Source organism: Colletes latitarsis, chromosome 4 (assembly GCF_051014445.1).
Source record: "Colletes latitarsis isolate SP2378_abdomen chromosome 4, iyColLati1, whole genome shotgun sequence".
Lineage (NCBI taxonomy): Eukaryota > Metazoa > Arthropoda > Insecta > Hymenoptera > Colletidae > Colletes > Colletes latitarsis.
The window spans coordinates 23,509,567-23,533,655 of record NC_135137.1 but is presented as its reverse complement, the minus strand read 5'-3'; the positions used below and the strand labels follow the sequence as shown (position 1 = coordinate 23,533,655).

The 24,089-nt window shown below is 39.9% G+C and overlaps 1 protein-coding gene across 1 annotated transcript; it reads left to right on the top strand.

Annotated features, from left to right (window-relative positions):
* Positions 1-15,165: 15,165 nt before the first annotated feature.
* On the top strand, positions 15,166-16,745 carry LOC143341191 (uncharacterized). Its single transcript, XM_076763924.1, has 3 exons — positions 15,166-15,298; positions 16,331-16,617; positions 16,731-16,745. The coding sequence occupies exons 1-3, from the start codon at positions 15,166-15,168 to the stop codon at positions 16,743-16,745; spliced, it is 435 nt and encodes a 144-aa protein (XP_076620039.1).
* Positions 16,746-24,089: the final 7,344 nt, after the last annotated feature.

Genomic DNA, 24,089 nt, shown 5'->3' with positions numbered 1-24,089 from the left:
AAATAAAGGTTGTAATCAGTAAAATAGGAGATTCCATTTCAAAGTTTAGTCATTAATTTCAATTTTAATTATAATATTACCATTTTTGTCAACATATTCGAACGTCCTGACCTTGTTTTTTGAAATTTTGCTTTTAGATTCATAATCAACGAACTCAAAAGCTCAAAGATACCAATTCTCAGGCCATTACGATACTTTTGTAACATTTCCGTCCGCCATTTTGTTTTTCGAAATTTTTACTTTAGATTCGTAATCAGCGACCTCGAAAACCTTAGAATAACAATCCTCCTACAAATCATAAGATACCTTCATATTTTGGCCAGCTTTTCGACAAAATGGACCACTATGCGTTATGTTGTCGAGGAATGAACTCTACAACGTACCAAAATTATTGAAAACCCCTCCAGAATTATTGAATTGAGCAATTATGACTGGAATTAAAGTCAAAATTGGGTGATTGCTGATTTAGCAGTAAATCAGACGAAAAAACTAAAATTTAAGAAATATGGGGAAATATTCTGAGTTTAACAATAAAAAAACTATCGAGTCGATGCTTAGACGTTTAAAAGCAGTTAAGCTGCGTCTCCACTGCGTCGGCACAGCACGGAATTTGCCGTTCGCCACTGCCATTCAGCATAGCGCCTCGACTCAAGCGGCACCGGCCGGGCCGTGCCACTGCTGTGCACGGCTACGTGCCAAAGCCATTTCGTTTTCATTTCATCAATAGAGAAACGTAAAATCTCTTTCGTAAACGGTGCTGATTATTCTCATTATAAAAAACTGTCTATTCTATAAAAAATTAAGATTACCTTAATTTTGTTAGTAAAATTGTATTTTTTTTTTCATAAATAGATGCATCTTTGTATCCTCTTAAAAAAAGTGTCACAGGTCTTAGGCCGAAAATTGAATAGTTCAGGAGTTATTAATTTTGTCCCGAACTCCATAATACATACAGGGTGTTCGGCCACCTCTGGGAAAAATTTTAATAGGAGATTCTAGAGGCCAAAATAAGACGAAAATCAAGAATACCAATTTGTTGATAGAAGAATCGTTAAAAAGTTATTAACGTTTAAAGTTCCGCCTGTACAGAATTTTTTTCTCGAAAATGCGTAGGATTTTGGGGGTATGTCTATTCACCAAAAATGGTTGTAATTGGCTCCCGCAACTGAAAATAATTTTTCCAGATCGATTTGAAATTTTTTGCTTTCGCCGAAAAATTTCAGCACCTACCCGATTTTTTTCTTGAAAGTGGGTAGGATTCCGGAGGTATGTGTAATGACCAAAAATGATCGTAATCGATCCCTGCATCCAAAAATAATTTTTTCAGAATGATTTGAAATTTTTTATTTTAGTTTTTTAATAACTTTTTAACGAAGCCTCAGTCAAGAAATTGATACTTTTGATTTTCGTTTTATTTTGTCCTTTAGAATCTTCCATTAAAATTTTTCCCAGGGGTGGCCGAACATCCTCTATAGTCCGGGCTACGATATGGCGAGGTCGAAAACTCGAGTAGGTGTCAATGTTTATATGTTTCAGTTCCCGGAACAAGTGAATTGATAGAAATACGAGTAGCTAAGGTCTTTAGACCATGGTCAAGGTTTGATTTGGTCAGGTCAGAAATTAATTTGTTTTTAAATTTAAGCAACTACAATTTCTTGTCGATTAGATACTGATTACCTTCAATACGAAACATTTTTTTGTCAGATCATCGAAAGGGGCTGGAAAATCGTGGGGTCTAGTTCATGTGCCTCACCCTGTATAATAATAGATGAACTGTCCAAAAATTATTGTAATTGACCCCCGCAACCGAGAATAATGTTTCCAGAACGATTTGAAATTTTTTTTTTCATCATAAAATTTCACACATTCTCGAATTATTTTCTAGAAAGTGACTAGGATTTCGGGGGTATGTGTAATGACCAAAAATGATTGTAATTGACCCCCGCAACCGAAAATAATTTTTCCAGAACGATTTGAAATTTTTTAATTTAATTGTGAATAACCTTTTAACGAGGGCTCAGTCAAGAAATTGATATTCTTGATTTTCGTCTTATTTCGGCCTCTGGAATCATCAATTAAAATTTTTCCCAGGAGTAGCCGAACACCCTGTATAATTGATTTCAAAAATATATTTAATGAAAAAATTCAAATAAATGTAGGATTAAAATGGTAAAATCTATTCCCTTAATAGAAATGCGCAAATAGATTACAATGAACGTGTAACTCGTAGAAACGGGGGAAAACACACACACACACTCAATACAAATAACTTTCGCAAACGTAACGTGGTACACAACTTGAAATAACCGCAATCGTAATGTAAAATATAAAATATTCGTAATTGTATCGTATCGTATCGTATCGTAATCACAACGTTCACCCGTAACGAACTGCCGTCAAAAATCCCTCTCGCCTTCCGTACGCCTGCTTTTATCCTTTTTCTCCTCGAACACTTGCCGGTTTCACGTCCGGCAAAGCTTCGAGAACGATCTCATCGTTTCGCATCGATGATCCGTAACCATAGTTTACGCACTCATACAATCGATCATTTATTCAATCAGAGTCGACACATTCATGTAATTCGATCATTCCAGAACGTTCTTGACGTTTCGCATTTACCTCTTGCCAGTTCCTCATCCGATATTACTTCCCGAATGTTCTCATCGTTTATAAACATTTCGTCTCTAAGCCCGACGCACTCATACATTCACCCATTCAATCATTTAATCAGGGCCGACACATTCAGTCCGTTCAACTGTTCACCGCGATCGATGCGATACGACGAAGAACGCTCTTCTCCTACATAAACGTTAATTTTTTATTCTTTAACCCTATATTCTATGTATTCCAGTAATTAATTCGATTTTTTCAAACATTCTCGATAAACTGACAAAAAAATTTTCCAATAAAAGTTACTCAGTAATCATGTGACAACAAATGGTAAACGAAAAAATTGGCAAAAATCTTTTTATTCAATAAAGAATTAAGATGACCTTAATTTTTGTAATAAAATTGTATCTTTATATCTCGATGATGGTTTTGGAACGAAATTGACATGATACACTCTGCATTTTTTTATTTGTTTTCTGGGAATACAGCAGTAACAAAAGTTAACTGCCGGTCATGGTACAATCTCTTTTGATGGTTACCGACATCGTGCCGATCGATTCGTCGGCATGCCATTCGGCTTTTCAAGTCATGCTATCCGAGACAATGCAGGTCTTGAGATTGTTTGGCTTTGCTGATAAGTGCTTAGGGTGCCGATCGGCCGTGCTAGATGACAAATGCCGACGCAATGGAGACGCAATTTTTGCATTACCGATCGGCCGTCCCAAATGGCAAAAGCCGACCCAGTGGGGACGCAGCTTTATAGATGCACAAAATTACGTAACAAGATATTAAAATTACGTTTAAGTTTCTGATTTTTATATAATCTAATATCTGTACGTTTAATTTTGTGGCGATGAAATAAAAGTATTTTTACCGTTAGAGTTAAATATAGATAAATAGTTCATTTTTGTTTAAATTTTGTCAAGGAATTAACTGCTAAAATATCCAAATAAAGTATGTATTCTGTTTTTACTCTTAAAAATGTCTGATTTTATTTTTTTTCACCAATCGTATTTTCATTTCATATCATATCAAATCATATTAATTTTTTAACGTATTATTCAAAGTAGTTTAGAGAAAAACAGCTGAACTTCCGAAAAGCCCTAGTAGTCGACCAACATGAAATTTAGAGTGGTACAAATCTCAAAGATAAAATTTTTGCTTCAGGTATTTAATAGTTTCCGAGATATTAGGTTAAGTTTGCCTATTTTTCATTTCGTTGACACTATAGACTATAGGTTGAATTAAAATAGTATATTGCAAACTAACATTTTCTGGCTAATAAAATTAAACTTTGACATAAAAATCTATTTTCTGTGGAACACGTTATAGAATAATTTATCCAGGGATCGGAAACTGGAATGTCATTATTCAACATTACCGTAAGTACAATGTACGTATCTGGTAATGTGATTTAATCATTTTTAGTCATCGACATTAAAATGTAATGTAACTTGAAAAAAACGAGTAAATGGAGGCTCGATATCGCTATGCGGCAGGGTCTATTCAACAATCGACGACAACACTACTACAGAGAAAACGGTGGTGTTAATAAAATCTATGTCTCACGCATGCGCTGTTAAAGACTAGGGGCACACGCCGTCGAAACGATGCAACGTTCGTTTTTATGCCTTTCCTTGTCTTACAATTGAAAAGCATAGAAATGCCGATCTTGTCTGTCTTTGTTGTTTTCAATTGCAAGACAAGGAAGAAGATAGAAACGCACGTCACTTCGACGCTCGTGTGACCCCCAGCCTAAGCCAAGGAAAAACAAAAATGGATGTCGTTCCGACGTTCGTGAAAGGCTGAAAAGAGACAAGCGACTTTACTCGTTGCAATTCTCTGTCTTGATTGTTTTCAATTGCATGCTGGAAATAAAAGTGTAACTAACTTAACGAAAGAAATTGTAGTGAAATAATGAGTTGTGTACTAACAAAATTTCACATGTAATGTTGGCAGTAGTCATAACGTGTACCTGCTCTGCAAATAAACATACACTTGTAAGAATGGCGTAAATGTAAGTGGTTCATGATTTTCGTAACACCCAAGTCAAATCCAAAGATACTGGAAGAAATCCGTACAAAATATCTTTAAAAAACTAACATTGCAAGACAAGGAAAAACGTAGAATCGCTGCGACATCGCAATGGGAAAAGTCGCTCGTCTGTTTCCAGCCTAACCCTGATCAAAAACATACAGGGTGATCAGCCACCCCTGGGAAAAAGTTTAATGGGAGATTCTAGAGGCCAAAATAAGACGAAAATCAAGGATACTAATTTGTTGATTGAGGCTTCGTTAAATAGTTATAGAAACATTTCCGGCCACACAGAATATTTTCGGTAAAGAATTTTTTTCTCAAAAGTATGTAGGATTTCGAAGGTATGTCTATTGACCAAAAATGATTGTAATTGACCCCTGCAACTAAAAATAATTTTTCCAGGATGATTTGAAATTTTTTAATTTTGCCGAAAAATTTCAACACTTACTCGAATTTTATTGGTTATTAAACGCAGTTAAGGGAATATTAATGAAGTGCCCGATATAATAAACGCCATAAAAAGGAACAGTTCGTCAGAGATACAATAATTAACACATACGGTTGGATAAACAGTCCACAGAAACAGTAACAAGAACAAATGAGGCTAATGCCTGTACGAGTACGAGTAGGCGCCGGAAAGACGCGTTCATAAAATGTCCGTACATCGTCGTGTGATCACACCCAAATTTTCACAAATTTTTTTCTTGAAAGTAGGTAGGAATTCGGGGGTATGTCTGTTCACCAAAAATGATTTCAATTGACTCCCGCAACCGAAAATAATTTTTCCGCGAATGTTTTGAAATTTTTTAATTTAATTTGTTAATAACTTATTAACGAAATCTGAATCAACAAATTGATATTCTTGATTTTCGTCTTATTTTGGCCTCTAGAATCTCTCATTAAAATTTTTCCCAGGAGTGACCAAACACCCTGTATATGTACATACGCAAAGGCAAAATTTAATTGTGTAGAATGAAAATTGTTTGTGAAACTCTCGGAAATTAGTAAATATCCGAAGCTAACATTTTATCAAATTCTCGATCATCTCCCCCTCATATATTTCGATGATTATGAAATATACACACTGTGGAAAATATATTGACACGCTCAAAAATTCTCTATTTTGAACACAACATGTACTTTTCGTTTTCCAGAATGTTGTGCCAGTGTTTATGAAATAGAAGCGTATATTGTTAAATGTGATTTAGCATTAAGCGGAAAGTAGGTTGACACATATTTTTAGCTGCATTTTCTTCTAATTTTCTAAAGATTAAGTATAACAATTAATTTTTAAATTATACGTTTTGTTTATCGATTTAACATTTTAACGTGTAGAAATTATACATATTATAGCAGAATGCCAAAAGTTCGAGAATTGATACTTACTGAGAGGTCTGAAATATTTAACAGACGTTCAGAAAAATCACGTCTAATTTGAATATATCGACAGAATGTGTTAGGGAGGTAGTAAACCATTTAAAGGCGATTTATATTATCCGTTAGGTATACAATGTACGTATATCTTTCTCCTTTTCACTAACTGCATTCATTGAAAACGGAACGTGCCTGAACGGATAATATAAATCAACCCTTAGAAAGCAACGGTACTGCTGAAAATCTTTCGAGATCAAGTCGGCTAAGGAAAACAATAATGCGACAGAATCGCATGATATTAAAAGAAGTTCTCAAAAACCGTAATATTTTTTCGAAACAACTGAAATTTGAATTCACAAATCCATATTAGAATAAAAGAAATAAGACATCATCGACAAAGCGAACATACTTACAAACAAACGTAACGCTTAAAGATAATTAGAGTTCGCTAAACAATTTGTGAATAAACCAATTGACTTTTGAAAAAGTGTTATATTCACGAACGAGTCGAAGTTTAAACTTCGTTCGAATAAAAGGAAACAGTTGGTTTGGAGAAAATTTTAAGTATTCTTCAATTGTTTCAACCATAAAACAAAGTGGAGCTGTTTTAGAGTAGGGCTGCCTTTGCAACTTACAATTTATAGAAGGAATATTGATAGGAGGAAGAGACGTGTATATTTTACAGCAAAAGCGAAAAAAATGAACATTTGAGATTTTTTTATTTTACAAATGGACAATGATCCAAAACACATTTGTATAGTAACCAAAAAATATTATAATCAAAATAATATTCATTAACAAATATTATTTGGTCAGAAATGTCTGAGCACTGTAGAAATAATAAACAATTATTTCAAAGAGCATTATTAAAACCGTAGTCTGAAATAGACCAAAATACAATTAATAAATTAATAGAAAGTATGCCAAAAAAACTTCAAGAAGTAATAAATGGTCGAGGTTTTCGAGCTTCATATTAAATGTGTACTTTTCGTTACTACAAACTTTGTTTTTTATATAACCCATTCTTGTCAACTATACATAATTCATATATACAACTGATTGTTTTGTAGTATTTAAATATCTCATATACTTAATCGTTAAATATATAGGGTGATCGGCCACCCCTGGGAAAAATTTTAGTGGGAGATTCTAGAAGCCAAAATAAGACGAAAATCAAGAATATCAATTTCTTAACTGGGGCTTCGTTAAAAAGTTATTAAAAAATTAAATTAAAAAATTTCAAATTGTTCTGGAAAAATTATTTTCGGTTGCGGGGGCCAATTACAATCATTTTTGGTGAATAGACATACCCTCAAAATCCTACACACTTTCGAGAAAAAAATTCAGTACGGACGAAACTCAAAACGTTAATAACTTCTTAACGAAGCCTCAATCAACAAATTGGTATTCTTGATTTTCGTCTTATTTTGGTCTCTAGAATCTCCCATTAAAATCTCTCCCAGGGGTGGCCGAATACCCTGTATATTTTATTAGATACCACTAATTAATGTGTCAATTCGTCATAAAACTTTCGATTTGGTTGCGAAAATTTACATTTCTAGTGCTGCCAACATACTTTTCGTGACGAGTTCATATTATAAAGGCTAAAATTTTGAAGAAATTTCTCTTTGTTGGAGGACAACGAATCTAGGACAACGAATCTAAATGAATGAATGTTTGTGTGTGTGTAATGAAGGAACGCGGAGTGATGTCAAAATTTATCGATCTGTGATATTGCGTTTTTGTTTCTCATTACCTTTTTTGTTCATTCATTTCCAATTCGTTTCATTTGTACCACACAGAAATTACGTGTTTATTAAACTTTATATATTACTGTTTATGTTATAATCCACTGTTGTTATATTGCTAGTAAATAAAGTTCAATACTCTTGTAGTAATATTTTCCGTCAGCTTTAGTATTCGAGATATTAGTAAAATTTCTTCATACTATCCTATTGATATCAGCCAATACGTACACGTCAGAGGTAGTGTCTGTGCCAGCATAATACTGTCACATTCCTGTTGTAATATTGTAATGATTTTTAATTTTTCTTTATGCATTAAAACGTAACCCAATTCTAAGCCATTTCATAAAATCTATAATGCCAATACATTTTGTAATACTAATCGTAGGATTTGAACAACCTAATTAGTACAATAATTTTAACTTTTATGGAATAGTTAGAGTTGGCATAATATTTTTCCAGGAGCGAGTGCGATATTACGCCAGTTGGGATAATATGTGAAAAAGATTTTTGATCGTTAGGTTCATCAACTCGATAATCGTACGCATTAACTCTAGAACTACCAAAGTGGTCAAAATGTTCAAATTCAAATTTTTGAAAATTTATCGTAGCTTTTTATAAGAAAATGAATAAACATTTATTTCCATTGCATTATATGTTTCTTCAGGTACATATCGTTTTAATTTCTTTTGGTGCAAATAGATAAACTATAATTGTCGGTAGTTCTAGTGTTAAATGTATTCTGACGCGTTTTGAAGTATATATTCGGCTGATACGAGATTAACAACGCACGATGACGGCGTTATCGCCGTCGTTTTGTCTAGCGTAGTGAAAATAACAGACATTGGTTACACGCTGGACGTTATCGTTAACCCAATCAAGGCTCGTGATCAACACTACAGAATTAACAGAACCGTTGATTTGCATACATTTAATTATTCAATAACGCAATGATTTCTTCAGCATTTATTTATTTATTTATTTGACGGATGTGTATCCTTCCATATAATGCTAAATCATTACTGTCTAGAGTGTAAGATGATACAACGGCAATTTATTCCTTCATTCAAAACTAACCAAATTTTACACCCGAATAACGAATAAAAATGTTAGATTCATTTAGAAAACTAACCTTTACCATAGATTTCAATCGAATGAATTTATGAATGAAACAAACAAAATTTAGTTCCCGAACGAATCTGACATTTTTATTTGTTATTTAACGACAAAATTTGTCGAATTCTGACTTTATTGCATAATGTATTCGATCAGGAATTCAGTAAAAACAATTTCTATAAATTATGTTGAAAAAATTTTATAGGATTTACGTATTATGTTTTCTTATGGAAATATGTATTTCTATGTTTAGTGATTGATTTAATCTTTTACTTTTGATTTATATTCTATTTTACTTACCATTTCTGGCGGTTGCTGTTGTCTCTAATCCTCTTTTCCAGATCCTGTTTTCGGTGGATTATTTTTTGGTAGAATGTTGTTTCTTTTGTATATATATCTTCTGATCTTACTTTGTTGACTTGGTTTCCTTTTGATGTTATGAACTGCCCAGAAATTGGTTTCTAGCTATGCTCGTGCCTCGTGAAGTGAAACGCCACGTGGGGGGTTAACCTAACTTTTAGGTTAGTCTCTGCTCTTCGTCGCCGATTGGGTTTGATTTTTTCATTAAAAACCCACAGAAGGCTTAATAGTCTTTTACTCCCTCTTGCTTGGTATTGAGTACCCACTTATAAATGTTATCTTCTTGAATCTTTCTATTGTAAACGGTTATACGTACAAACTGTATTCGGAAAGAAACAAAATCTCGTCCCTCTCGCACACTGGCTGCGAGCAGTATGGCCAGATCAGGCACAATTCAGTGCATCGAAATCAACGATAGTGACGACGAACTTCCTTAGCGTCTAACGGAGTGGTGGGGATAGCAAGCATATACTGCCGCACGAGCTACCTACATATATGTGAGCTCGGCACGTCGCACAATTTCGGGAAAACGATAAAGAACACTAGTGTGAGTCTTTCCTTCTTGCTCCTGTAAAAGAGAAACAGTTGAAATACGATCTCGTGATAATTGACATACGATTCCAAGCCTCGACTGCCTCAACATTTTTACTTTCCGACCTATGTAAGGTATAAGGAAGGTACCATAATAAAAAAAAATTTCGTTTTCGTGGAATACGCGTTTTAAGACACCCTGATCATGTTGTGACTATTAAAAAAAAAGAAATTTTTTTTTGTTCCTATGGTATTAACATGATTGCGTCTAAACGGCTGAATGAATTTCAATGAAACTTTACATTTAAGTTTTATGTTCTCGTTTTAAGGTCTAATTAGATTTTGAGCGTGATCAGCTCTTGGATAATAATGATTATACGTCTTGTAGTTTTTTAATTATTACAATACAAATACATTATTTGTCAAAATTTTTAAAACGATTTATATAAATTTTATGAAGGATTAAGATCAAATAAACTTTTCCTCTCTTTTTTAGAAAGGAAAAATTAAACGAAATCTTATACATTGCATACCTACCTAAACCACATTAAAAACGTATTCCACAAATATTTTAGAACAATGTTGTTCAAAGCAGTCTCACTCGTAAAGGGTTATTTAAGGGTGGATTAAAATGAAAAACCACTCTTAGCCAGTAGCGTGCATGCTGTAACAATCTTCAGTAACTAATATTCTGTAAAGATATGATCTAAATAGGAAAATTAATTGCTACAGAAATAGATTACTACTGACTTTTCCCGCTATGTTTTTCAATAACCGTATCAATTTGTTACACAGAATCAAATGTTATATATTTGACTTAACTTTACATAACAAAATAATTTAAATATTGGAAAAAGAATAACGTGCACGTTACCGTTCAATGGGAATCTGATGGATCTCAATTTCCCTCCTTCCATTAGGATGTAAAAAATCCTTATTTATTTGTAACATTGCCACACGCCGTATATTAAAACGTCCACATTCGTCTTGCCTTCTTTTTTATTCCCTACTGAATTCGTTACTGGAATACATTAAATTTTTAGACACAATCATGTTAATAGCATAGGAACAAAAACAATTTGTTTTTTGTTGATAGTCACAATATGATCAGGGGGTCTTAAAACGTGTATTTCCGCTAAAAAAAATTTTCGAAATTTTTTTTTCATTATGGTATCTTCTTCATACATAGGTTGGAAAGTTAAAATGATGGGGCAGTCGAGACTTGGAATCGTATGCCGATTTTACAAGAGCAAGAAGGAAAGGTTCACACTATCGTTCTTTATCGTTTTCCTGAAATTGGGCGACGTGCCGAGCTCACATATATGTAGGTAGCTCGTGCGGTAGTATATGCTTGCTATCCCCACCACTCCGTTAGACGCTAAGGAAGATCGTCGTCACTATTGTCGATTTCGATGCGCTCAATTATGCCCGATCTGGCCACACTCGCTGCGAGCGCTCTTCTTAACAAATCCTGCCTTAAGGTCTGTTTCCAGACCGGACCAGGATAGGGTCGAAAAAGTTTATGGACGATCTCACCGACACCAGTGGTATAGTAGGGAGCGTCAGGGTGTACTATTTCAATTCGAATATAAAAAAAATATACTCGGTTCAACGAGAACTGGCAGGAAATATAAACAGCAGCACACGAGTAACGCGTAATCAAATCAGGGCCGAAACGTAAATGTCCAGATTCCTACATAATAGGAACATAGAAAAGAAGCGAATTTTCTAAACAAAAAATACTCATCTTCAATATTAATATATCATTAATTTAATACTATTATGTAATAATGTAAATAAGGAGGCAAATGAAAACACAAATTAAGATATGAAAAACTGTATTTCAGTATTTAATTTATTTATTTATTACTATATGCAATTTATGTTGATTCTGTGTTTGAACTGTCAGAATTTAAATTAATTATAAATGATTTAGTTAATGTATCAATATTATGGTCCAATTGCCCAAATTATTGTGTTCAATAACTTGAACATGTTCAACGCACTTTCTACAGTTTTCATATAGTAATTTGTGAGCCTGCGTTCCGGACAAATGGGAAAAATAGTTTCGTCTAAAATTAAGATTTTATGTCACAAGGGGGGCGATATGTTCGGGCGTACAGCCGGCCCGCGACGTTGCCTACGTGCGTTATGGCCACTCTAGCATTTTTTTTCTACACTCTATTGTTTTTCAACACGATAGAACCGAGACGATGTAAGCCGCGGGCATTGCCCAGACCACTCACTTGTTCTTCAAACGTGCAATCGTAACAATCAATAAAAGAACCCATACAAAACCGCTCAGTGCATTATTTATTCGGAACCTGCTCCGACGACATTGATTTGCCGAACGAGCGAGCCGGATCCTCGAGAATACATATCCGGTACATAATTTTGGTCCTTCGAACCGGATCCTCGTGAATTCATTTACGAGGACATCATCGAGCAACGTAGCAGCAGTGAAGTGGACGCTTCACCCTACACCTGAATCGTGACGCAACCTGAGGGCAGCAGCAGTGAAGAGATCGCTTCACCCTGTTCCGGGATCAGCATCCGAATCAACGAGGACAGCAGCACACGGACCGAGCCAATCTCAAGCGTATTAACGACGCAGCAGAGTCGAGAGACGACGCAGCGGGATCACTCCAGCAGAGCAAACAGCGACGGTAACGTACGCACCGAATATTTGCTATCAGTTACTTTCCTCTCACGTATTTACCTCTCCTTACGTAATCGACTAAAGAGTCATGGCTCCGTCTCACGAGGATATAATCAAGACATTAAAAGCAAGGCGCGAAGCGTTCAAATTAGAAGTGACGACATTTAAAAATATATTAGATGGGGTAGAAGATTTAGAAACAGAGTATTCAATTTTCGCAAAAACACAGTCTGACTTGGACATGGCGGACGAAAGTGGATCATACATGATAGAGCGAATTGAGATAAAAAACACGTACATGGCTTGTTGCGCGCGCGCGTACGACCTTATCGGGGCCTCTCAAAGCATCGCCGAAGCACGGGCTAACAACGAGCGCGATCCGATCGGTAGCATGGACAACGCGGAGCAGGACGTTACCCTGCCCAAGTTTCATTTGCCGGAATTTAGTGGGTGTTATGAGGAGTGACCAGGATTCGCAGATCAATTTAGATCGGCCGTGCACGAGAACGCGCGCCTCAACGACTGCAAAAAGTTGCTGTATTTAAGATCATGCTTACGGGGAGAAGCCGCGAAAAACATCGAATCGCTTCCGAATTCTTCAGCAAATTACCAATGCGCGTGGGCACTACTTGAAAAACGATACAATAAACTGGCGGTAATTGTAGCCAATCATATTAGCGCCCTTTTTAACGTGAAACCAGTACCGAAAGCGAACCATCGTGATTTTCGACAATTTCTCACGCACATAGAATCGCATTATCAAGCGCTAACCACGATAAATCAGCCGTCGGCTGATACGCTGTTTATTCACCTGCGTCTCTCACGATTAGACCAAGAAACAAATCATATTGGTAATATGATTGATATACCTATAAATAGTCAAAATGGATGTTAAAATTAATGTTTTGAACTCTGTTTAACTGTCGATATTATTTATTAGCATATCAGTAATGAACGAAAAATAGATTACTGTAGGCTTTATTTTTAGGAGGTAATGCTTCGGTGAACAAGAAAAAACAACTCTGCTGTTCTTGTTCACGCGATATAAAGTAATTACATACATTGTATTTGAAATTTGTAAACTGTTCCAGTTTTAACGTGAGTACGACCGCAAAGCGACCGGTATAGAAATTGAATTTTTGTGTTAGTCGTTAAGGATACTATACATATGTATATGTATATGGTTGAGTTTAGAATAAAACGTACTGTCTCTTTTATTCTATGAACAATTGCTATAATTTTACAAATAAACATGGCGGATGCAGTTTTTTAAAACATTTTTGAAAATTTTTTGTCAACTCAAACATTTTCTTTTTACATGTCATAAACCATTCAATTTTAGTAAAAATATTTTTTTTCTATCTCTAATTGTTTCCGATGTGCACAGTGCACTGGTGTACATGATAATTCAAAACTTGTTCAACCGAATTTAATTAAATTTGGTGCACATATTGACAATAACATTCTCTATCAGTTGAGAATGTCGGTTTTTATTTTCTTTTTCTTTAATTAGTTTTTGAGATATTAATAAAAAAGCATTCTTGAAAGATCTATTTTTCTTTAAACTGCTATAATTTTTAAAATTTTTTGAAATTCTAAAAAATCATATACTGACCGATAGAGAATATTATTGAGAATGTGTGTACCTCATTAAATTCGGTTGAATAGTTTTTGAATTAACACATACGCCAGCATACCGTACATGTTTCGAAACAATGCCATTTTCTTCGTTATAAACATAGGCATTTAAGCAAAATTTTTTTCAAAAGTTCAAGAAATGATTTGTACGTGGTAATTAGGTCATTTTAACTGTGTGCACACATTCCCTGTAAAAGATTCATGAAAATACCGCTCGTTTTGGACCCACCAAGGTGGTGTAACGCTTTAAGAGGTAGAATTTCGATGCCACGTATTACGAAAAAGTGTAGAAGGTGAAAATTCGCCATTCATTCTACAGTACGCGCAATACCGTAACATCGGTAACTTCCAATAAGATTCTTCGATAGGTAGTTCCCTCGTCGACACCATGAAGATGACGGTCGTTTTGGTCGTTTTGGACGCCTTAGAAAAGAACAGCAACATGCATAGCGAAAGATGGAATATAGTACGAGCCAGTGCTTAAATAGGTTTGGCTAAAAGTTAGTCGATAAATGGACAACATCGCCTCTGCTATTGCCTACCTCTCAGAACTTAACTTAGACGAATTCTAGGGCACAGTAGGTTTGATTACAGGCAGATCTCAATTATTCTTTGGTAACTCCAAACGACTAGTAACGAATCAATTGACACACATGCTGATTCAAAATTTTACTACTGGACGTCCGGTTTATTTCAATCGTACTCTCCCGAATATTCTAATGATCGTACAGTCCACCCATATTCCTCATATTCGACAGAGGGCCGATTTCTTTCAAGTATACTCTGTTATGAAATCGGTGAAAATCAGGCGATCATATTCGGGGATTCTCAGACGGACGGTCGGTTAAAGGTACGTTGATACACATCCGTGTCGTGTCCGTTCCGTGTTACGACCGACTCCCGGACACGAAACGGTACCATAGTTCCATATGAAACAGTTTATACATCGCCCGTGCCGCAATTGATGATCTCCGATATTTTTTTGCTTCACGGCCTGATCACGTAAGGCCACGGAAATCGCTCGGTTTTGTATAAACGTGTTTAGACGTGTCCCGTCTGTTACCATACCAAACAAGTCACTGACAAAACCTAAAAATGGATGACGAGAAACTCATAGAATGTGTAAAGAAATACAGTATGTTATATGATTTATCTCACGAAAAATATATGAATACAAAATTTAAAGAAAGAATGTGGAAGGAAATAGGAGAAATATTAGAACAACCGTGTTAGCATATAAGTTACAGTAACTTTATTTTCAGTATAAGAATAACAAATAATATTTATCTTAATTTGTTACATTATAAACACCAGTTGGTGATAGAAAATAGTTCATAAATAGCTCTCTAGTATTAAAAGCGTCACGAGATGCATTTCCTCCTTGAAACACTAAATTTTGAAATGTAGATATTGTTGTCAATGTTTCTTCAATAGAAATTGTAAAACCATCGTACTTATGAATGAAATTATGAAGAATACAGGTCGCCATTATAATATAATCAACATTTTCAGAAATTGCCTGTATTCTTCTATTATAAATTCTAAATATTTGCACTAACATGCCAAACGTATTTTCGACAATTCGACGAGCTAAAGATAACCGAAAATTAAAATTTCTGTTGGCCGGATTCTCTGCTTAAGAACCAGGATAAGGTCTCAATAAATACCGTTTCAAGGGAAATGCCTTGTCACCTACAATAACACACGGTGCTAGTTGTGTTGAATTAGGCAATATTTGATTTGGAAGCAACTGCAATGTTCTGTTAGCGAGAGCTTTTCCAAAATTTGAATGTAATAAAATTCCACCATCACTGTTTTTTCCATAAGAGTCGATATCGATCATAATAAAATTTTAATTTGGATTAACTATGGTTAAAAGTACAATCGAAAATGTCTCTTTATAATTAAAATAATTCGAACCACTTTTTGGTGGAGCTTGAATTATAACGTGCTTCCCATCTAACCCTCCTACACAGTTCAGAAATTTACATCGATTCCAAAATTATTCTGTTATATTTTTCCACGTGTTAATATCTGGAACAGGTATTACTTCACTAGTTAATTCATTTACTATTGCCCTGCACGTTTCTTTGACTATCTGGTGCACTGTTGCTACTCCTATACGATAACTGAATGAGATGCTTTTATACGAGTCTCCCGTTGCCAAATACCTACAAAAATAAATATTGAGCTGTTAAGAGAAATAAAGATAATTCGCTCCATACGCAAATAGTAGAAAGCAGTTACTTTTACGTTTTAGATTCATTGTGTAAAACCAGATGGCAAAATATTAGAGATCAGTTTAAAAAATGTCAAACCAAAAAGATCGCAAAAAGTGGTCAGGCTGCAGAGAAAATTAGGAGATATAAATACGAGGATATTTTAAGTTTTTTGCTACCTCATTTAACAGAAAGAGAGACCATATCGAATATTAATTTTGCTCCCGAGATCAGCAATGAGAACGAAAATTCTTCTGAAAATGTAGAAGTTAATGTTGAAAATTCACATATTGAAACAAATCAAAATACATCATCAGCTTCAAATCAAGTAAAAAGAAAGAAAATACGTGAACATATGTTCCACTTACAGAATATAATAATACATTCAGCCTGCCGTTTTTACAAAATGTTTCAAATTATACAAAATTTTTATTTTTACAGAATAAATGTACATGATGTATCCATATTATAAAAATATAATTTGTTAGATTAGGGAGGTTTCAAATATTTTAATTGAACGCCTCGTCTAACGGAGGTCCGGATCACGAGGGAAAGGACGTGGGAACAGTATTAATTGCACGTTAGTTTTATTTTCGCTTCGTCGAAAATTCGACGAAGCCGTTTATTTATTTTACAGGTTTTCTTTTCAGGACGAACACAAACACAAACTCTTAAATCTAACCGCCTAGACGTCTGGCCGGCGTCTGGCCAGAAAAAACCCCGCCGATGGGCCGTCTCCTTTCCGGCGGTTCGCGTTGCTCTATCCTGAAACAAAAGAGACGAGACTATGCGTAAATATCGAGTAACGTGAGTCACGTTGTCCGTCTCGTTCTAAGGTTCACGCGCTCTTGGTTGTGCTTGTCGCACTTGCGAGCGGGGAACTCGGCCGCCGCGTTACGCAGCTAAGCTAGTGGACTGTATGTGTGAACGTTCCCTTTAAACCAGGAAACGTTTGATTGCAGATTTGGGAGACGAGAATCGATCTCGATTTTTCCCGACTGCTAATTTCGACTGTCGCCGGAGAGGTTAACAGAGGGAGGTTGTAAGGCTCCAACTATTTACCTGCTCCTCGGCCGTTTATCGTCCTCGTAATGCGTACGGGCACTGTGTGGTGCAGCACCTTTACAGCGCATGCAGCGACTTATAATTATAGTGCGTACACCACGGCGCTATACTGAGCGGTTCTACGCACAGGGTCCGTACACACTGGCGATGATTGAACAGCGCTCTAGCTGGTCGCCGGATGCCGGAACTCAAGTATTGTCCCGAACACCGACTGGAGGACGGTAATACCACCCAGGGTATGCACGCCACGAAGGCCCCTAAGGGTGGGTTTGCACCGTTCGATAGTCGAGAGGTTCGAGATTCAAATTCGAAACCTCGGACACGACCTCTGATTGCAGCGATACGTGTCTGATGTCAGACTGATGTGGACTATAGCCACCGCTGAATGGGAATTTCGGATTATAATTCACGAAATTCTACAGTCGCTTTGATCTGGTCGAAACCCGACCTGATCTTTATCGAATTACAACGAGTTGCGAAAGGAATCACGGGAAGAGATTGATTCACAATCCGTCCTCGTATTCGATTCCTTTCCTCGTTTACGATTTTTTAATTTAAATTGTGAACGGGTTACGGAAGGAGTCACGGTAAAGGATTGTTTTTACAATCCGTTCTCGTATGGAGTCCTTCCTATTCCACGTTCAGAATTTATTCGAAAAAGTTCGAGTGACTCGTAACTATTCGAGAACTATGGAATGCCCGAGGAGCGGGGTCGTATGCCCATGTGCTCCCTGCCGGTTCCAGATTAAGAGTGACGGACGAGCACGGACAGTCAAAATGTTCGCTCGAAGGGTGAAACCTCCGTAGAGCGGCGCTGTGAACGTTTTTTGAGTCCGTCTTTGTCTAATACAAAATTGTCGTACCTTCTCTAGACACGCGCGTCGAAACTTTCGTTTCGAAATTGAGCGTTACGTGATCGATCGCGTGAGGTCTCGAAAAAAACCCGAGAGCGGCTGTTTTTCTATCCCGTACTGTTTTCGCGTAGCGGACACGACGACCGAGGTACCTCTGGTCTTACGTACGCCGAAAAACAATACCGGGTGACGAATTATATTTTACTCGAAAATACGTCGAATTAACGCGATATTTAAACATACCGCCCCCCTTGCACGGTCCGTGCAATAATCCGGAGGAGCGGTAATTCGCGGTCACATGCAATCTACCGTAGAGAAGGTCGTTGTACACATAATTATATAAATCAAAGTACTTACTTAACGCCGAGCTAAGGCCCGTCTGCCCTCCAAAATTTGAAGGGTGGTAAGCACCGCCTCCTGGAGCATGCTCCTATCCAAGCCTTCCCTGGCTGTGGGCCTGTGTCGCCGGTGCTGGCGGTCTCGGGGGCGGCTGACCCCACCCTCCCTGGCTCGTCCTCGTGCGGGGCTTGTCGGGTTTTGTCCCCTCGAGCTCGATACGGGCACCGATGGTTGACCTCCGGGTGGTAGTGCCGGAGTGGAGACCGGCCGCGCTGTGGTCGGGTCGACTGCAGCTCGGTAGTTGCAGGCGATCAAACGTCCTCCCCTGGCCCATTTTAGGCGAAAGTGCCCTCCGGGCACCTTGCATTTAAGGCGCCGGGACGTCCACGGTACGTGCGCCGGTACCCGGAGGACGTCCTGCCCCAAATTTAGCAGGAAGTCTTGGGACGGACCTGGTGTCTCCGTTGGCGTGGGTGTCGTGGTCGGCGCTGCCTCCATTGTTTCTGGTGCGTCCGTTAGCGGACGGGAGGTGTCGACCAGTTTCAGCAGCTGGTCGAACTGTTTGTCGATTTCCGGGTCTCGTTGAGGCCCCACGACGGTTTTGGCACTTTCGTCCGAGGAGCTGCTTGACGCCATTGTTTTTTGATTTTTCTTCCGCGTATGACTTGGAACTGAGCGAATTCGGCCTACGGGTCCTGCTTTTAAAGCCTGGGACTCTCGCGAATTGCTCCCTTCCTTAATTGTTAACGGGATGGTAGGGAATAGATTCCCCTATCCTCGTTTTGTCACCACATACGCAGGACACGTGGTAATCAACACCGTTGTTATTACCACCAGCGGTTACCACATTCTTGTTTCTTTGTACCGCGGAATTCGGGATTTCTTATGTCCCGGTAGCGTCGTCTTCGTTTATTGACGGCGTCGACTGTTCCACGGGCAATTTACACAGACGTGTGATTGGCCGTGTGTAGGTGGAAGTAGCTGTGCGTACTTTTACAACCCGTACGTGCCTATCCTTACCCGGGAATGTTTCCTCTATTCTTCCCATTTCCCATTGATTGGGGGGTAAGAGGGGGTTTTGCACTAATACCAAATCGTTTGGTTGTAGCTGCAATTGGGCGGTACGCCACTTAAAGCGGTTCTGGAGGTGCGTGAGATAATCACGCGTCCAATGCCTCCAGAGTTGCTCGTGGAATTTTTGAATCGCCCTCCATCGCGTCAGCCGCGAGAGGTTTTCATTTTCCACGGTCTCGACCGGAAGTGCGTTTACCGGACTTCCGATTAAAAAGTGGCCCGGTGTGAGAGGTGCATAATCCTCCGGGTTATCGCTTAAAGCGGCGATCGGTCGAGAATTTAGGCTCGCTTCGATCTTGCAGAGCAGTGTCTGCATTTCTTCGCTTGTTGGCGCGAAATTACCGAGTATGCGTTTCAGGTGATGTTTCACCGATTTCACACCGGCTTCTTGCATACCGCCGAAGTGTGGTGCACTAGGTGGATTAAATTTCCACCGAATGCCTTTCTGGCCGCACGTATTTCGCATTTCCTGTGTATTATACACGAGGTTGAAATGCTCTCTCAATTCTCGATCCGCTCCGACGAAATTGGTCCCGTTGTCACTGCATATGCAGGACGGAACTCCTCGACGGGCGATGAATCGTTCTAAGGCGGCCAAGAACGCACTCGTTGAATAATCGTGAACGAGTTCGATATGCACGGCTCTTGTAGCGAAACAGATAAAAACTGCTATGTAAGCTTTGTGAGCCGTTTTCCCTCGACCGGCGGAATCGCGGACCTTGTACGGTCCAGCGTAATCTACTCCGCAGTTCGAGAAAGGTCGTGCAGGGCGGCTGCGTTCTGGTATTAAATCCTGCATTATTTGCGTGGAGGTGGTTGCTTTCCATCTCACGCATCGCATGCATTTGTGGATAACCGTCCGCGCCGCATTACGAGCGCCGATGATCCAGAATTTCTGTCTCACCGTGTACATGGTTAGTTGCAGACCCCCGTGCAACGTATTCACGTGACATTGCCTGATTATCATGTTTGAAACATGATGTTTCGGCAGAATTATTGGGTGTTTGGTCTCCCATGCGAGTGCCGCATTCTCCAACCTTCCACCCACTCTTAAGACATCTCGGTCGTCGAGGAAGGGGTTTAGGCTTTTTAATGGAGATTTTGCAGGGATTTCCCGTTGCTTTTTTAAGCATTGGTATTCGTCTGCAAAGTGCGTGCGTTGCAAGTAGCGTGCAATCCTTTCCGTTGCACGCCGTATTTCCGAGGCTTCGATAATTTTGGCGTCGAATGACCGGCGTTCCCCGTCCCACTCCCTTCGGAACCGAAGGCAGTAGGCGGTGACGCGTAGTAGTTTACTCCATTCAGAAAATCGGAATACAAAATCCCATTCCTTTTCCGGAGTTGCTACGAGGGTATGCGATACGCGTTTACCCTCCTCGGTCTCGATTGAAGCGGGCATTTTCGGCCAACTTTCTTCCGCCAGTCGAAGCCACGTCGGCCCTGAAATCCATAGCTCCGACTGAATAAGTTCCGCAGCTTCTACTCCACGCGAATTTAAATCTGCGGGGTTTGAGCGTGTGGGAACGTGATACCATTCAGCGTTTGGGAGCATAGTTTGGATTTTGGAGACACGGTTGGCGATTAAAACCTTCCATGTCGATGCATGCTTTCTCAACCAAGCGAGTGCAATCGTAGAATCTGTCCAGCAGATTATGCGGTCCAGCTTCATCGGAAGGGACCGCTTTACGTGCATCACAAGCTCGGAGAGGAGTACAGCCCCGTTTAATTCCAGGACGGGGATGGACTGCGTTTTAATTGGAGCCACTCGCGTTTTTGCCATTATCAATGTCGAAAAGACTTCATTGCTCGTTGTCGTCACGCGTAAATACGTGACGGCAGAGTAGGCTGCGAGGGAGGCATCGCAGAATCCGTGCAACTCCACGGTCGCGGTATCTGCTCCATAACGTATCCATCTTGGAATTTTTAGTTCCTTTAAACTACTCCAATCCGTGCAGAACGTATTCCACGTTTTCTGCGTATTCGCGGAGATTTGGTCGTCCCACTGGATTTTCTCCAGCCACTGGGACTGCATTAAAATCTTTGCGCGTATTACGACGGGTGATAACCAGCCGAGCGGATCGAAGAGTTTGGCAATTTCCGAAAACAAATTTCTCTTTGTCATCGGTGATGCCGACGGTTGAAACCGTTGGAGATTGAAATAGAAATAATCTCCAGACGGAATCCATCGTAGACCAAGCACTTTTAGTTCGGAATCCTCGAACAGGGTGAGGTCCACGGCGTGGGAGTGAGCGCTGTGGGGGATGTTTCGCAGCAACTGTGGCGAATTTCCAGCCCACTTTCTCAGCTGAAACCCACCTCCTTGCAGAAGGTCACACACTTGCGTGCGGATTTCCTCCAGCAAGGGTTTGTCCGGTGCTCCCATGAATACATCATCGACGTAAATGTCCTTCTCGAGAATCGGGGCGGCTAAGGGAAATTTTCTCCCATCCTGCTCCTTTAATTCGAGAAGGGTACGCATCGATAAGTATGGGGCGCACGCCGTTCCGTATGTGACGGTATTTAGTTCGAACGCTTGCAGCTGTTCGGTTTCGGGTGCACACCACACGATGCATTGGAATCGACGATCCTGTGGGGCGACGAGAATCTGTCGAAACATTTTCTCAATGTCGGCCACTAACACGTATTCGTACACACGCCACCTCGTTAATACCGAGGTGATATCGTTTTGTAATTTCGGACCTACGTGTAGGATGTCGTTTAGGGAGCGACCTCCAGTCGTCCTACTGGTCGCATTGAATACGACCCGTAGTTTCGTGGTCGTACTGTCCGTACGGACGACCGCTCTATGGGGTATGTAGAGTCTAGTTCGGTCGATGGGCTCGATACGAGCCATATGACCAAGGGACTCGTACTCGGTTAAAAACTCCGAGTATTCTTGACCCAGGGTCGGATTTGTTTCTAGTTTCCTTCGCAGCCTTGCGAGAGCGGAGAGCGCGATATGGAATGAATTTCCCAACGCTTCTTCCGGTCTCGGGCAATTGAAGGGGAGTCGTACTAGAAACCTCCCAGTCTCGTTACGGACGACGGTTTTTCGGAAGAATGCTTCGCACTCTTCCTCTGCCTTTGTACGCAGTGGCGTCGCGGGAATTTCTTCCGATTCCCAGAATTTCCGAATCGCTTGATCCAGCGATTCGAGTACGGTGCAATGCAACGTCCGTACTGTATTCGGGGTTGCGCCCGCTGCACTTATCGGCCCGGAGATTACCCAGCCGAACGCAGTCTCTTGGGCTATCGGACCTTCCGCTGTTACGCGGCGGAATCCCGGACGCAGAATCTGCGCGTATAAGTCGGCGCCGATCAAAATCTCAATGTTTTGATCAGCTGTGACGTCGGAATCGGCGAGAGGTAGGTCCCGAAACGCTTCGTAGCCGAGCGTTTTTTTGGACGACGTTGCGTAGGTCGTGATTCGAGGCACGACGTACGCGTCGACCGTACATGTCGGTTTCCTATCTTCCTTCGCGCTGAGGTTCATTCCGACGCTATATTTGATCGCGTCTGTTCGTTTTCCTCCCAAGCCCGTTACCGTGGCTGGAGTTTTCCTTCGTGCGAGTTTGAGGTCATTCACCAAACTCGCGGAAATGAAGGAAGTTTCCGAACCTTGATCGAGCAGTGCGCGCGCGATTCGCGACGCACCGTGTTTTCCATACACTCGCACTCGAGCCGTAGCCAACAACACGGGCCTCGGTACATGTGCACCGAATGTCGTACAGTGCGACGTCGTGGCTTTCGGTGTGTTGGCGCTCGGCGAGGTTTTTCCTTTTGGCCTGAATTTTCCAGGCCGCCGGGATGGGGCTTCTGACCGCCTTTCCTCTTTATCGCCGTACTCGGTTTCCGATACCGGCTGATTATTCTGAGGCTCCCGTGATATTTCGAAGTGCAGCAGGGTATGGTGTTTTCCGCTGCACCTCGTGCACGCCGTGGGGCTTTTGCACTTCATTACCGTATGGGTGGTGCCCAAGCATTGTATGCACCACCGACTACGTTTTACGTATTGACTGCGCATTTTTGCAGTCAATCGCATGAAGTTGTCGCAATTCGTCAACTTGTGCGGCCCTGTACAGAATCCACACGACTTTGTTGACGTAGTTCCAACCTGCCTGTTGTCGTGACTCGTTTCCCGGGGTTTTTCCGCCCGGATGTGGTCTAGGACAGCATTATGGCTGCGCACGTGTTTGGAGGCGTCACCGGAAACCCGAGTGGCCTTCGTATTTCGTGCATTTTTGGTTGAAAGCCCTAAGGCTGCATTCCGCCGCTCCTCGGTCATGGAAAGCAGAGCGCACGATTCTCGTTCCACGAACCTCCTTACGTCCTCGAACGTAGGATAGTCGGGCGAGCTGCCTAGTGTCCTCTGCCATTTCAACTCCATTTCAGGGGTGAAATGTTGCTTCGCCCAGTGCGCTAGTAGCCATTCTACCAGCTGTTCTGGGGTTCCCTTTTTCCGGAGGGC

Bases quoted from the DNA above. Each gene is read 5' to 3' on its own strand.
- LOC143341191 (XM_076763924.1), top strand. From the start codon at position 15,166: ATGGATGACGAGAAACTCATAGAATGTGTAAAGAAATACAGTATGTTA. The intron at 15,299-16,330 runs GTTAGCATATAA...TTTACGTTTTAG, and splicing joins AGAAATATTAGAACAACCGT to ATTCATTGTGTAAAACCAGA.